The 14231-nt window shown below is 40.4% G+C and overlaps 2 protein-coding genes across 2 annotated transcripts; both read right to left on the bottom strand.

The window, feature by feature from the left end:
* Window positions 1-5890: 5890 nt before the first annotated feature.
* Window positions 5891-8078, bottom strand: fgfbp1a (fibroblast growth factor binding protein 1a). Its single transcript, XM_034597993.1, has 3 exons — window positions 7939-8078; window positions 7534-7636; window positions 5891-6746 (listed from the first exon to the last, which is right to left on the bottom strand). The coding sequence occupies exon 3, from the start codon at window positions 6725-6727 to the stop codon at window positions 6086-6088; it is 642 nt and encodes a 213-aa protein (XP_034453884.1). The 5' UTR covers window positions 6728-6746; window positions 7534-7636; window positions 7939-8078; the 3' UTR covers window positions 5891-6085.
* A 418-nt stretch (window positions 8079-8496) lies between these two features.
* Window positions 8497-9678, bottom strand: fgfbp2a (fibroblast growth factor binding protein 2a). The gene is made up of 2 exons (XM_034597992.1): window positions 8901-9678; window positions 8497-8775 (listed from the first exon to the last, which is right to left on the bottom strand). Exon 1 carries the CDS (start codon window positions 9577-9579, stop codon window positions 8908-8910), a length of 672 nt encoding a protein of 223 aa, XP_034453883.1. The 5' UTR covers window positions 9580-9678; the 3' UTR covers window positions 8497-8775; window positions 8901-8907.
* Between the last annotated feature and the right edge of the window lie 4553 nt (window positions 9679-14231).

Below are 14231 nucleotides of genomic sequence, written 5' to 3'. Positions count from 1 at the left end.
GGACGCTGTGAGACATTGGTCATATGAAGACATCTACTGCCTCCACGTCTCCCTGCATGAAGAGGCCTGGTGTCAAACACGTTGGCTGCTCAGATCCATGGGACTCGACTCGACTCGGGTGGAGTTGTACCACAGGATGGCAGCAGAGTTCAGAACGAGCACACTGTTGCTCCTCGTTGTTTTTCAGTGTGAGAGCTGAGAAGATGCTCTATGAAATGAGACAGCTTGTAACTGTGAAGAAAAACTTCACATTTACTGTAGTGATATTCAATATCTGCTTGCTCCAGTACAGAATGATAAATACAGGGCTCTGTTTGTATGGATTCTCTATATCATCAGAGGGAAAACGCACAATGTGCACTTGTCTCTTTAACTCTGCAGAAGATTCAGATTCAGATTAGAATTGAAATTTGTACATAAAACATATAAACAGCTTTTATAGTCTGATATATTGTTGATTCATCTAACAATATATAAAATGTGAATTTAAACAATTAGTCATTAAATGTGTTGTTTAACTGAAAACTAATCAATAAACTTTGAGTCACTAAATATTTCATAGATTCAATTTCTTAGTCTTAAAACTGTATTTACCTTCATTTGAAGTTTTTGTAAATATGGGCATGAAAATTAAGAAATGATTAATGGAAACTTTAAATTAGAACTTGAATTATAAATGAAGTCGACCTCACAACAGGAATTTGCAATAACATGAGCCCCTCAAAGTTTCTCTGTGGTTAAAGATGTAGAAATTGTTTTATTACTCCCCTCAAGGCCGGACGAGCTTTGAGGAGTTAGAACAGTACAAACTTGTTTACCTTCTACTCTCTCACTGTTTTCTACATGGAAATATAAAGATCAGATTCTTACATTCATCCTAATGATCCCTGAGACAAACTGCAATGATTTATATATATATCATATATGTTTAATACACTGTCTTCCAGACGTTCTGTTCAGAAACCACATGAGGATTCAGAGTTTGTTTGAGAATGTGTTGGCATGTTGTTCCTCCGTCTGCAGACATGAACTCACCTCAGAGCGACAAATTAGACAATTATCTCACCTTTACTCTGTAGTTACAGTCATTTGTGTAAATTGCATATCACTGCACAAGGTTTTTATTATTACACTTAATGTACAGAAGAACTCTGGGGACTGTCTGAACAGGCAGATCTGTGTTGAGCAGTAAAAGACATCGAGCAAAGAGAAGAAGAAATGGAAATGTCGTTAACGTACCAGAAAAGAGAAACAAGTAAAATATGTCTTCAACCAAAACTACAGGAAAAAGAAAGAGAAATACGTTAAATATTAAAAACCAAAACCTCAATATCAGAGGAAATTGGTTTTTGATTTTTACATTTTTAATCATTAAGCATTTAGTGATGTTGGCTGTAAAAGTTGCTGAGGTTTGAACCAGTGTCGGTAAAAAAGTTTGTGTTTAATTAAACCAACTGAAATCACAGAACCGTAAAATTAAGCCACCGAAAAATCAACATGGTGCAGTTTGATCAAAATGTATAATGATTTGATCCATTAAGAAATGGAAAAACAAATGTTTTCAGATAAACACTCTGAAGGATATTGTGCTGGTACCCTGTAGATAAAGATTGACAAAGTGACAGCTCCTCAAAAGTAAAGCCAAAACATTTTGATCGCCCCCTGGTGGCTGGCTATAGTATGGATCTTACATGTTAGTAGAGGGAACATGTCAAATGTTCCAGATTTGAATCTCGACTTGGTGGTTTTCCGTTTGGAGTTTGCATGTTTTGACTCCCTCAATCCAAAGAAATTAAGAGTTCAATTCTTTTTTAAATGGTTAATGGCTAAATTAGTTTATGGATATTTGTGTCTGTATGTCATGCGACCTTTCCAGTGAGTCTAGCCCCAACCCTGAACCCAACCCTTATCTCAACCCTGAACCCAACCCTTATCTCAACCCTTACCTCAACCCTTATCTCAACCCTGAATCTAACCATATAGCCGTAACCAGAACCCCGAACCTAGCCTCAAACCAACCGGCTAGCCCCCCGAAACCATCAAAGAATTAGCAGTGAGATAATGGATGGATGGATTGATGGATGGATGGATGGATGGATGGATGGATGGATGGATGGGGAGGAAGTGGAGATGCGATACTCACACTGTAAGATTGTGCTGTACAGTGCATCATTTAAGAAGTCAACACTACCACCAAACAAACAATAAACACAGTGTGATCTTTGATATCCAATTATTTGTTCCTGCTTCTTGCAACTTGCTGGTGCAATTTCTAAGATCTCATCTGTGCTAATGTACAAAAATCGCCATCTGCGGGTTGGTCGGCTGCTTGTTGCTAATCATGACTGTGCACTTCATGTGGCCGGTGGCGGTGAGCTCAGCACGTCATAAATCACTCGCTGCGCAGGATGTGCTCATTTCCTCCACAGGAAGACGCTGTGAACAAGCCTCCAGTGTCACATTTCCTCCTCAAACAACACAAGATGGAGAAAGTATCTTTTCCCTGCTCTGTGTTTCTGTCTCAGCTCTGATTTAATCCTTTTCCTTTATCTCTATTCTTGAAGGAGTGACTTTTACGATGTTCTTCAGTTGTAGCGCTGCACTCAGAGACCTGCGAGTTTTCTTTTTGCTCAGTTATCAATTCTCATTTCACGCTAACAATGCGATATGTGTGTTGTTTCCTTCGCCCCCCCCCCCCCCCCCCCGTCAGGTCTTTGTAATCTAGGTAAAGCTCTTTATGAACTAAACGCTCATTCATGCAAGTGTGTAATCTGGACTGACAAACTCTGGGGCCAAATCTCTTTAGAGTCAGTGGAGCAGTGGGTGTGTTCTCCGTACTCTCACTTTGACCAAGGCCCACTTGTCTCAGCCAATCAGGAGCCGCTGGCAGTCAGGCCACCTCTGCGTATGCAGTCGTCTGAGGACGTTTTTTTTTTGCATTTATCCAATTATATAATCCAGTGTAGCATTGAGTTCTTTTGGCTGCTGATAGCAGTCTTCTACTTTAAATCATTTAAACCTGCTGAGTTGAAGGAATCCAGTTCTAATGCTGCAATTGGACAAATAAGGGTAAATTTAAATTTAAAGAGGTCAAAATCGCAGAGTTATGTAAAAACTGCTGTAGTTTTTGACATTTTCCAAGATTAATTCATGGATCTTGATTAAATTGAAATCTATGAGCGTTTCAAATCTGATGCAGCTTGATTGATTTTTGACTGTTGGGCCCTGGGGTTTTATTTTAGATGATTTTGTCCTCCTGGGTTTGTCCATACACATAAATATCACACATCAGAGATTTAGTGCAGAGTTTTTGTCCCGACACAGACCTGCAGTTAAGATTCGCTTTTCATCAAATCTGATAAAATTCATCAGTGCACATAGAAAGTGTGAATCAGACTTTGGAAGCAGACTGTTCTCTCTGGGCAGATGTTACAGGAGCAGCGCTGCACGCACCAACAGACCTGAGAACAGTGTCTATCACCAGGCTGTCAGGTTTCTGAACTTCATGTCCATCAACCTTCTGCATATCTCTTTACCTGTCTGTTTCTTTTCCTCACTCACCATTGGAGAATGTGCAAGAAGCATAAATACATATTCCTGTGGAGCTGATATATATAGTTTTTTGTATCGTATTTGACTTTTGCTGTTATTCTAATTGAATCATTGCACTAATTGCAGTCCTGTTCCTTCTCATCAGACACCTTTCATTGTTCTGTCGACCCTGTGTTAACTTGTACATGACAAATAAAACTTGACACTTGAAACTCTCTGGCTCACGTTGGTGGTTCTCAGCTCTTAGTGAACGAGTAACAGCTGACTGTGTTTTCTGACCTCGCTGTCACAACAGGAGTAAATACACACTGGTATTTTCCAAAGAATTCATTTTAGCTCTTTTACCAAAATGCAACATGTCAAGAAGATGCTGAGTGGTGGAGAATGGAGATGTGGAACCAGCAGCTCAGACTACAAACTAAATTCTTCTGTTTGTGCGTCTTCGTGGAATCGTTCATCTTCATAACCTTCAGTTGTTGCACCGGCTGATGATTTAGTGGATTTTTAACTGAGCTGCAAACAGAACAAACCAGACACAGTTTGCTTGTTGCTTTTATCTAAAATGTGCGCCGGTGTCACGGTGCATGGGCGACCCCTGTTGTCCACTGAGTGAGACTGTACGCTAACAGCAACTCAGTTAATGCCTGCAGGGAGCAGAACATGGCAGGAGCTCAGTGAAATGTACCTGAGTTAAAACAGACGGGTCAGGCACATGATTATACATCAGAATACAAAACTGCAATTTTAAAACATTTCTAATAATGATGTTTTTATTCTCTTTAATATGTGTTTTCATGGTTTTCTTACATTTGAAAAGACAGATGGTCTCAGGGTTATTTAGCCTTGTTATTATCTTTACAATGTATTTAAATTAGGAGTGAACAGGTGTTCTCATGGTATTTTCAGGCTTTTACAGGGACTGCGTGCACACTTTCTCTTGAAATAGTCCCTTGCATCGCATTTTACAGGCAGAATCAAAGTCTCGTGTTTTTTCGGCAGCTGGCGTTGTAAACTTTCCCTTGAAGGAATTCTCCTCCCTGCCTCCACTGGCTCTCTGTGTTCCTGCTGCTATTTGGTGCGACAGCCCTCTAATTTACGTTTAGTTGCAGCCACATTGCTTCATTCTGCGTTATCTACCAACGAGGGCTTTTCCTACATGGCCCACAATGCAACCTGCTGCGCAGTCTGAGCGTGATGGATTTCAGCTGTGGGTGATGCATTAGTTTACAGCGGGAGACCAAGCTCGAATCATCAAGGAGAGGGAAGTCGTTCCCTCGAGGCCGATGGGAGCAGATCTGTTTGCTGCGTGATTATTTGTTTAGTTTAGTTTTGCACACAACTTCCAAGAGAACAAGACAAAGATATCATCTAAAAAACAACAAGGAGTTTGTGTTAAAGTGCCTCGGGAAAGATATGTATCTCTCTAATGTTGCAGCCGACGTTTTAGCTTTGTGGGAAAAATCCTTTATCCTGAATACAAAAGCTATTTCATGCACAGAGCAAGTGCTACAGGACAAGACAGTTCAAATGTTGTTGTTTCTTGCCCCAATTCCTTCTAAACTTTAGGATTCTGAATGAACAGATCTTAATTTAACAGGTTGCCAGGTGATCTGACGGTGGTAAAGTTTTGTGACAAAGGAACTTCTGCATGAAAATGCTTAACTATGAGAACATAGAAGTTACACGGCAGTGTTTTCCTTCAATGCTGCATTTAACTTCTTTAAAAATGGTTAACATTTTTCATTTCAATGCCGCATCGACTTGGCAAAACCCGTCGAAGTGTGGAAAGCTCCACCGATCGAGGTTTAAATGCCAAACACGACGCCGTGATCCCCGCTGACTCTGATTTTGCAAGTTGAACATGTGAGGTTTTTACTCTTTCACACTGAGAACACAGAGTCAGATGCTTCGTGCCAAAGTATGCAGGGTAATGCTTTTCAAAAATCACACTCCCTCTGGTTAAATTACTGTGTCAATACCCAACATGCCCAGTGTCTAATCTCCCAGCAAATACCTCCAGCGGGAGTGAGCACACACATCAGAGAACCAAACAGAAAACGGGGGATTTACAGTAAACTCGATTGTTTTAAAAGAACATGGACAAAGTGCTCTTGTTTGAATGGAGCAAGAAATCTCATTCTGTATGAAGATGATGGAAAAACAGATGATTTTGAATGAAATTACATTAATGAACATTGATAGAAAGCGTATGTGTGGGCCTGTGATTTAGTTCTCTGTGTTTGAAAGAGAAAATTGGTTTTATTCTCAGGTGTCAGATTTTAGTGTAGGATTTTCTTAAAACACAAGTTATTCTCATACAAAGCGACAAACTATAAAGCAACAAATGAAGTAGTTAGAAATACAAAAGTATTTATTGAGTGTTAACATTGGGAAGATCTATCTCAAAGGCATGTGCACATAAATGCAAACTTTTTCGTGACTAGTTTAACTTTTGTTAGGTGTTTGAGTTAGATAATAAGATGTGACGTCATAAAAAGCTGATTTTCTTTCTAATTCTTCACTTTTCTCTGTCTCAGCAATCATCATCCTGCACCATAGTAAAAAAGAACGTGCACAGACTCGACCAGGAGTCATTACAGTGCTCCTCCGCCAGCCGCTTGTTTCCAGGCTGACAGGATTTGACAGCTCTGGCCGCAGGTGGAGGGGGAGGAGGAGGAGGCAGGACAGTTTCCCTCTGAACATCTCGGAGTCTGAAATGAGCGTCTCTGGCAGCTTGTCTGCACATACCTGCCCTGACCGGCGCACTGCCGTCCTGGCACAGGTTCCTCTGCTTCTTCAGTGCCCTCGCTATCTGCTTCCAGTAGAGTTTGGGGTTGGAGGTGTACCGCTGACAGAGGGAAGGTTGGGAGACGTATTCACAGCTGAAGCTTCTGTCCCCCTTCCTGCACGTGACACCGAGGACGAAGACGTCCTCACCTGTGGCCGCCCAGGTGCACTCAGACTTGTCCTTGGTGACCAGTTTCCCCTTGATGGGCTGCGCGGAGACAGATTTGGATTGGCGGCCGACCTTCACCCCTGACCTGTCCTTGTTCTGTCCTCTGTCCACCCCGCGTCCCCCTCGTCCCCTTCGACCCTTCTGACAGCTGCCCAACATCAGCTGATGGGAAATACAAGCCAGCACCAGCAGGATGGTGAGATTGGTGAGGAAAGCCATGGAACCTGTGGAAAAGACCCTGCAAGAGGATATATTTCGGATTTAGATATCTGACCTCTAATCCCTTTCATTTCCTTCTTAAAAAGAATCATTATAATCCCCTTGGACCTGTGTGTTCGAGGCCGGGCTTCTCACAGAAACTTTATCCACACACAGTTGGTACTGAATCTGAAGCTAAAAGACACGGCAAGGTTTCTTTTGTAGTTTTTTTAGTTTCAAGGGAATTAAGAGTCCTTCATATGTGACATAAATAGAAGATCGAAGATAAATTAAAAGAATTTATACAATTGTACTTATTCTTAAGTACAATCAGCAAAATATACTCAAACTTTAAATAGTAAAAGTTCTCATTGTACAGAAAAACTCATGTAACTACTACATTGTAAATACCATAATGCATTATTAAGTATTATTGGATACAGTTACTTAATGTTATAACCTATCTATGTGTATATTTTCTGTTAATGACACACGACTGGTTAGTTTAGAAGAAGTACAGCATGTTCTCCGCATGGAAAATCTTAATATGAGTATAAGTAATTAGTTACAAACGCTTTGTGCAATAGAAAAGTACAATATTTATCTATGAAATGTAATAAAGTAAAAGTGTAAAGGACATTTTAACTTACTGGAGGATCATTAGGGTCGTATATTACAAAGTGCCCCTCAATGAATCAGAGTTATGGCAAATCTATGGATTATAAACGATGTAAAACAAATCAAGCAGTCACACACACACTACAAACCTTTATACTCTATAATCAGAGTATTTCTAACAGACAGGAGATAAATCAGAGTTGACCTACCTGAACTTTACTTTTCAGAGAAAACTTCAGCTCCTGACACCTGAGAGACGAGTCCTCTTTACCTGCAGCTACAGTCTGCTGCTGCTGCAGGATCAGCCCACCCCTTCACACACACACACACACAGACACACACACACACACACACACACACACACACACACACACACACACACACACACACACACACACACACACACACACACACACACACACACACTTGAGTTGGTGAGTTGAGTACAAGCTTGTAATGCAGTTTTTAAACATATTTAACTGTAATCTGGATAACAAACAGAACAGTAAATACTTTATTCATGCACTTTCACCTCCTGCTCAAACTTAACTTACATTTAGGAAAGGTCGACTACATGCATCGTCCATATTTGTCCAAAAGTTGTGAGCACTTACCAGATATATGATGAAATATCAGGACCCAGACTAATCTGTGGCGGCAGATTGTGCCGCTCGCTGCAAGAAGTCCCAACAGCTTTATGATAACATTGAAGGCATCTGGGCGTTTAAAGACGTTTCACTGGACCATCTGCTGCTACAGTGAGTCAAATACAAAATGACTTGAAATATCTTGAAACATGCCGGATGTCCCTGCAGGAGAAAATCACCAGGACTGAATTTTTACAGTTCCTGAAACTTGAGCAACAGGGACACCTACAGGTTCACTGTAGGAACGATCCATAAATGGAAACTGATAAACACAGATATTGAGAATAATGTATTTATTCCATCAAAAGTTTTCACATTTATTACATTTGTCAAAGACATCAGTACACAAATCTTTGCTGTTTTGAAAATAGTGTAATATTCAAAGTAATACAAAGTGATGCAAGTATAGATTATATACAAGTAAACAAACAAATATAAATAAGTTTGGCTTCGATGTTTAGGTTCGTCTCTATATTCGTGAAACTCAACTCTCACAAGTGAAGTGAAGTACTTGCACAGTTTCACGCAAAATGTTTGTTCTTACAAAAAGAAGTCAGGTAGTGATGTTCTTACAGCTGTGACCATGAAAAGGTTGAAATCTGTCTTTCAGTGGATGATGATGATGATGATGATGATGATGATGATGATGATGATGATGATGATACATGCAAGTTTCAGCGAGGAAGGTTTGTTTGAGAGTCACTGCAGTAACGTCCCTTCTCCTGAGGGAAGTTCTCCGGTTCCTCAGCGGCAGTTTCCCTCAGAGGGTCGTTTAGAAGACCTCCTCATCAGAACTGTAAATCTGTGAATACAACAAATACATTTAATTTAGCCATTCTTGATTCCAACCCCCTCAATCCAACACAGAATTATTGGATTAGCAGTAAAACGTAATAAAATGCTGTGAGTTATGAAAGAGGCTCTGTACCTTTCTTGTTAATTTCGAAACAACCCAATGACGAAGGAGCAGATGCCGTGAAGTGACCTCCAACAGTACCGGCGAGCAATCCTCTTAGCGTTGCTCTCCACAGGAGGTGTCATTGGCAGCGGAGTGGTTCTCTCCGAGGTCTTTTCTCTCAGTTGGACTGGTGTGGATTTCGAGGAGGGTTTCCTCCCTGACTCCGGCCTGGTCGGTGCAGGTCGAGGTTCAGGTCTTGCAGGCTGGGGTCCCAGTTTTGGCCTTGGAGAATGGTCTTGCCATAAATGGGACGACGAAGCGGACGAAAAGATCATCTGAGAGTCATCAGTCGCCCTCCTGCACATCTGAGGTCTGATCGTCTTTGGTGCCTGGCAGGCATTGTGGAGTTTTCTGAAGCCCCACATCATCTGGATAAAGTAGTGTCGGGGGTTTTTGTTGTAGGTGCGGCAGTTGTAAGGCTTCCCCACGTACTCGCACCAGTAGGAGCCCTCGCTGCTCCGGCACGACAGCCTCAGCCGGGTGTAATCCCCGTGACCGGTGATGGTCATGGTGCAAGAGTCCTTAGCCTTGGTCTTGAATTTGATGGGATCGTCCCAGATGTTCTGCCTCCTGCCGTCGCTCTGGGCCTCGGCCGGCCTGAGGCAGCAGGCGAGCAGCAGCAGCAGCGGAGCGCTGGCCTGGGTCCACATGGTGTCAGATGGATGCTGAGTGCAGGAGGAGGAGAGTGGAACTGCTGCAGCTGAGGAGCCCTCCTGCTATTTATTTGCTAAGCGGGTAGAGCGGGAATTCAGGATACAAAAAAAAAAAAAAAAGCAGCCAGATTCAAAGAAGCTTGGGTGTTCAGGAGGAGGGGAACAGCAACATCGGTTAGTTCCCTGTGGAGAAAGTCAAACCAGCTGAGACGTTGCCCGTGACGCTCGTGTTTAACTCAGTGTTCTGTAAAGAGGGAAACATTCTGTCAACACAACTTTCTACAGAAGTCAATTATGTCAATTGTTTTTTTTAGCAATCAGGCAAAACATCGGACCTCTTGATAATTACCTTGTGTCTGAGGATATGCTGAAGTAAACCTTGTTATAAAAGGCAGTTCGGAGCCGAGCAGGGAAACCTATCATTTCCCTGCAAACACAAACACCAACGACCACAGACAAACACGGGTAGGAAACACTCACACACTGCAGACCCAGTTCACTGCGGAACCTGGTAATTGTTTGTTATGGCAATTAAGGAGCAACAAGACATGCTTATTTTAGACTGGAGTGAGCGCGGTGGTCGAGTCAGAGAGAGCCAGATAACGAGGGCGGGTCTGTAGTTTCTTTATTTCAGGGCCTCTCTGGAGAAAAAGGTCCCGTTGTGAGTGATGTGAGGCCGAGTCAACGTATCCGGAACAGAAAGGGTGAAAATAAACAGTGAAAATAACGGCAGGATCTTTAAAATTGTTATTTAAGGAGCTTATGTTTTCATGTGGGTTGGTTTGTTTGTTTATAAACAGGATTTACGCACAAACTACGTGGATCCGGGATTTTTCTTTTTTGTTTCTTTAACATGAATAGTTGATTTTTTTGACATTTTTCTGGATCAGAGAATGGATATATTACCCGTGTTTAATCGAGCAGTTTTCAGAATAGTCCTGTGAACATGGTATATCTGATCTCTTATTATTACGGTTGCAAAACACAACATTAGTCACCTATTGTTAAAGAATCTGCATTTAAAATGATCATTTTCTATTTTTAGAGGGTTGAAGATAGAGACACTATTAGTCCGAGTCCGATTTTAGATGAGGGATGAAAGGAAGCTCTCTCTTTCTAGTTCTTTCCTTTGCTAAACACCAAATTATCCGTGTTTCATGTTTAAAACCTGCTCCCCTCTTCCCCCCTGAGTGTTTCCCTTCCCCTGAGACTGCAGCATGTTCACCGGCAGACTCTGTGTGATGTGAGTATGTTCTTACATAAATACAACTCCATATGTTGTCCACAGCTGTGCAGGCAAAGTCTAACTAATACAACTTTATTTCCCAATGGAGTAATTATGTGCAGCAGCTGGCGACACAGGGTAAGATAAATACTCCAATAATATACAGAACAAATACATTCCCCCCCACCAAGTGCATATTTCTATAGAACTGGAATGTCTGCTGTTGCTGTTATCGTATGGCTCTGCCCATATGAGGGTTGGACTGGACAAACTGGAATGTACAACTTGTGCAAGGACAATTTGTGAAAGAGACAGTGTCTGATGTATAAGGAAACACATTAAAAAAACAAAAAACATTTCCTCTGAATCGTTGCTTCTGTTTTTCGACTAGATCCGGTCTCGTGTAACTTATATGAGCCTATTTGGAAGAAGCCTTGTGGTTTTGCTGGTGGTGATTATCCACATGCAGTTTGGTGCCTGAGTAAAACCTCAGAGCGAAGCCTATGGAACTGGATAATCATCACCCATTGAAAATAGCTGACCAGTAACGCAACCCAGTGGGTTGTGGCCAGAAGTGGCAGCACCACATAAGAATGTGCAGTCCTGCGTTAGAGTCTCAAGATATACCATGAGCAGGATGTCTCATGGTATACGTCATTTGTTTTACATGTATGTGTGTACTTGTACTTTCCAGTACCATGGCAGATATGTTAGATTTTCTCTCTTGAGCCCAAAAATACAAAGATTGCTGCACCACAAATAATAAAACCCTTAAATTATTTTGGAATAAACTAAAAAGCAAACCCACACTTTTCAAAACACTCACGATGACACAACCTATAAAGTACATAAGTATACGTAAACAAAAAGAAATCCAGAGAAATGACAAGAAACTGAAATCTGAAGTTTATTCACATTTTATACACTTTTCTTCAACCACCACATAAGAAGTTCCTCTTCAGTGGCTCCGTCTGGGCCCGAGCTGGGGAGCACCACAGCTCAGACCAGTGACCACTGTGCATCTGTCCTGCCAGCATACATCCAGGGCTGGGACGCACAAAATCTACTTTAAGCACTTAGTAAATTCATAACTCCTTTTTCTCTCGTGGTCGGGTCACATCCAGACGCCAGCAGACAAGAAACAGTCAAAGTTTGCACACAGCTGCTTCTAAGAATATCCATCTTAACAGTTCAATTGGTTATTGGAATTAAAAATGTCTGATGCCGATGTTTTAATCACGCAGCCAACCACAGTGGGTAGTTCAATATAATACTGTTTGTAGTATATGGGCTTTTATCAACTAGGCTTATGTACAACAGTGAGCAGCAAGTTAGCATGACCAGAACGTTATGAATATAAAAATATTAACCTTCACTATGGGATTCATGAGAGCATAGTTTATTTTGTTGGGAACCATCAGGAAAATGTGAATAAAGCTGGTAACTGGATTGTCTTTGTGTGGACAAACATGAAAGATGTTCAATTTCCACTGTGCTAATAATGTTTAACAAATAACTAGTATCAGTTATTTCCTTCTAAGTAAAAATGTAATGTTTGTATTCTGTTGTGAACATCGTTTTTAACTTGAATCAACTTAAAATCTGATTTTCTATAACTGTTATTGTACTTTTTATGTTAAGTTGAATATTATTCTATGAAATTGTAAAGTGTTATTCATGTTATGATGATTTTTTAAAGGCAACTCAGTCTTTCGTAATTTGCCTCCAACAAACAGACGAGAGAGAATTTCTTGTTGGAGCTTCGCAGAGTTGCCAGATGTACGATAATAATTATGTCCTCTGTACGATCAATAATGACAAAGTTTCCACGATGTACGTTCATTTCTAAATACACAAGATTAATTTGTAATGTCAAAGTAATCTCGTGTTAAAAATGGTCAAATGTGAATAGGATTATTAAGCAATAGACCTATTTAAGCTAACTAGCCTGGATCGTGTTAGTGTGGCTACAGCTGTGTTCTGGGGAGTCATTAAAATGTAAGTTATTATATATTCATAAGGTACAAGAGGTGAAATTATCAACTAGTTTTCAATGTTAATCAACTAATCAGTGATTTTAGATCATATATATATTTGATGTTAACACTTTCTCAAATACGGAGATTAGACTGAAATCTTACTCAACATGCAAACACTCTTTAGTTTATTAAGAAGTTAATAAAACAATTATGTCATATTACTGTATCTTACATTTGGTATTGTGGGTTAGTTAAGTTAAATTCTACTGTTGCAAATAATGGCAACGCATCTAAAATCCTGAATGTCGATGTTAAGATGGACATTATTTTTTTCACTGTGTGCATCGATACCTTCAATCACATGAACCGTAACGCGTTCTTCTGATGTTTGATTGGCAGTGCGGACTTTGTTCCATGAGCGGATTGTCTAGTTTTTCCACCTTTCGTTTCTACACCGACAGCTTCTGCAACTCTTAGGTTGTAAACATGGAGGCGAGGCGGATGAGATAAACTGGCCCGATAGGTTAAAGACAGATTTCAGCCAACAGCGATAGAAAATAGAAAATAGCTCTTGAATACATTCAATGTGTTCCGTAGATTTCTTTTAAATGTATCCATAGCTACTGTGGGAGTTTTAAAAAGCAGAAGAACAAACCTAGCATGTAAACTGATAGTTCACTACAGACCTGAGACCTACAGTAAAAAAAAAAGAGGATTTGGCTTGACAGTAAAAGTATCACCGCTAAGAAAGCAAGAAAAGATCTCGGTACAAACGTCCTGTTAGAGAAATACGGTGCGATGGTTTGTTTAGTTAATCAATCCATCACCTAGGGAACAATCTAAAAACCTCACACTCTCATTATGGGATGCTCTGAGTCTATTGTGGGATTTAAAGGGAAAATCCACCCAAAGTACTTACACTGTTACAAAAAAACCCACTATTTGTTGATGTACGTTATATTTTCTGAATAATTATGTTGTTTTGTGGTGTACTGTTGGACAAGATGTTGTAAACTTAACAATAAAATAAGAAGCATATATACAATCTATAATCTTTATCTTTCAAGCTCTGGGCCTAGTCACAAAATGAATTGGAATAAAATGGGAAAACATTTAAGAAGATTACGATATCATAAGATTCTGTCATCTGATTTCCCTCATGTTTGTGATCTGTGCAAGGAAAATGATTCTTTGGTTAAACTACTTAAAAAATACATTTACAGTCCAACCTGTGAAGACTGGCTGCAACTACACATTTCTTAATTTTGAATCTAAATTTAATCAGGAACCACTGTTTGATATCTGTTATAATATTTAAGAGATTAGCGAAGAAGCAGACATATGAGCCTTAGTGGGCCAGAATTTCTGGGATGTTTAGAGGCATTCTGGGAAATGTGGGAAATCAACACCTGGCACCGAGGTAGATGAAGCAGATAGAATAAAAA

Source organism: Hippoglossus hippoglossus, chromosome 10, assembly GCF_009819705.1.
Source record: "Hippoglossus hippoglossus isolate fHipHip1 chromosome 10, fHipHip1.pri, whole genome shotgun sequence".
Taxonomy (NCBI): Eukaryota; Metazoa; Chordata; class Actinopteri; order Pleuronectiformes; family Pleuronectidae; genus Hippoglossus; species Hippoglossus hippoglossus.
Note: the sequence above shows the minus strand (reverse complement) of the source record. Positions and strands in the feature narration are given on the sequence as shown.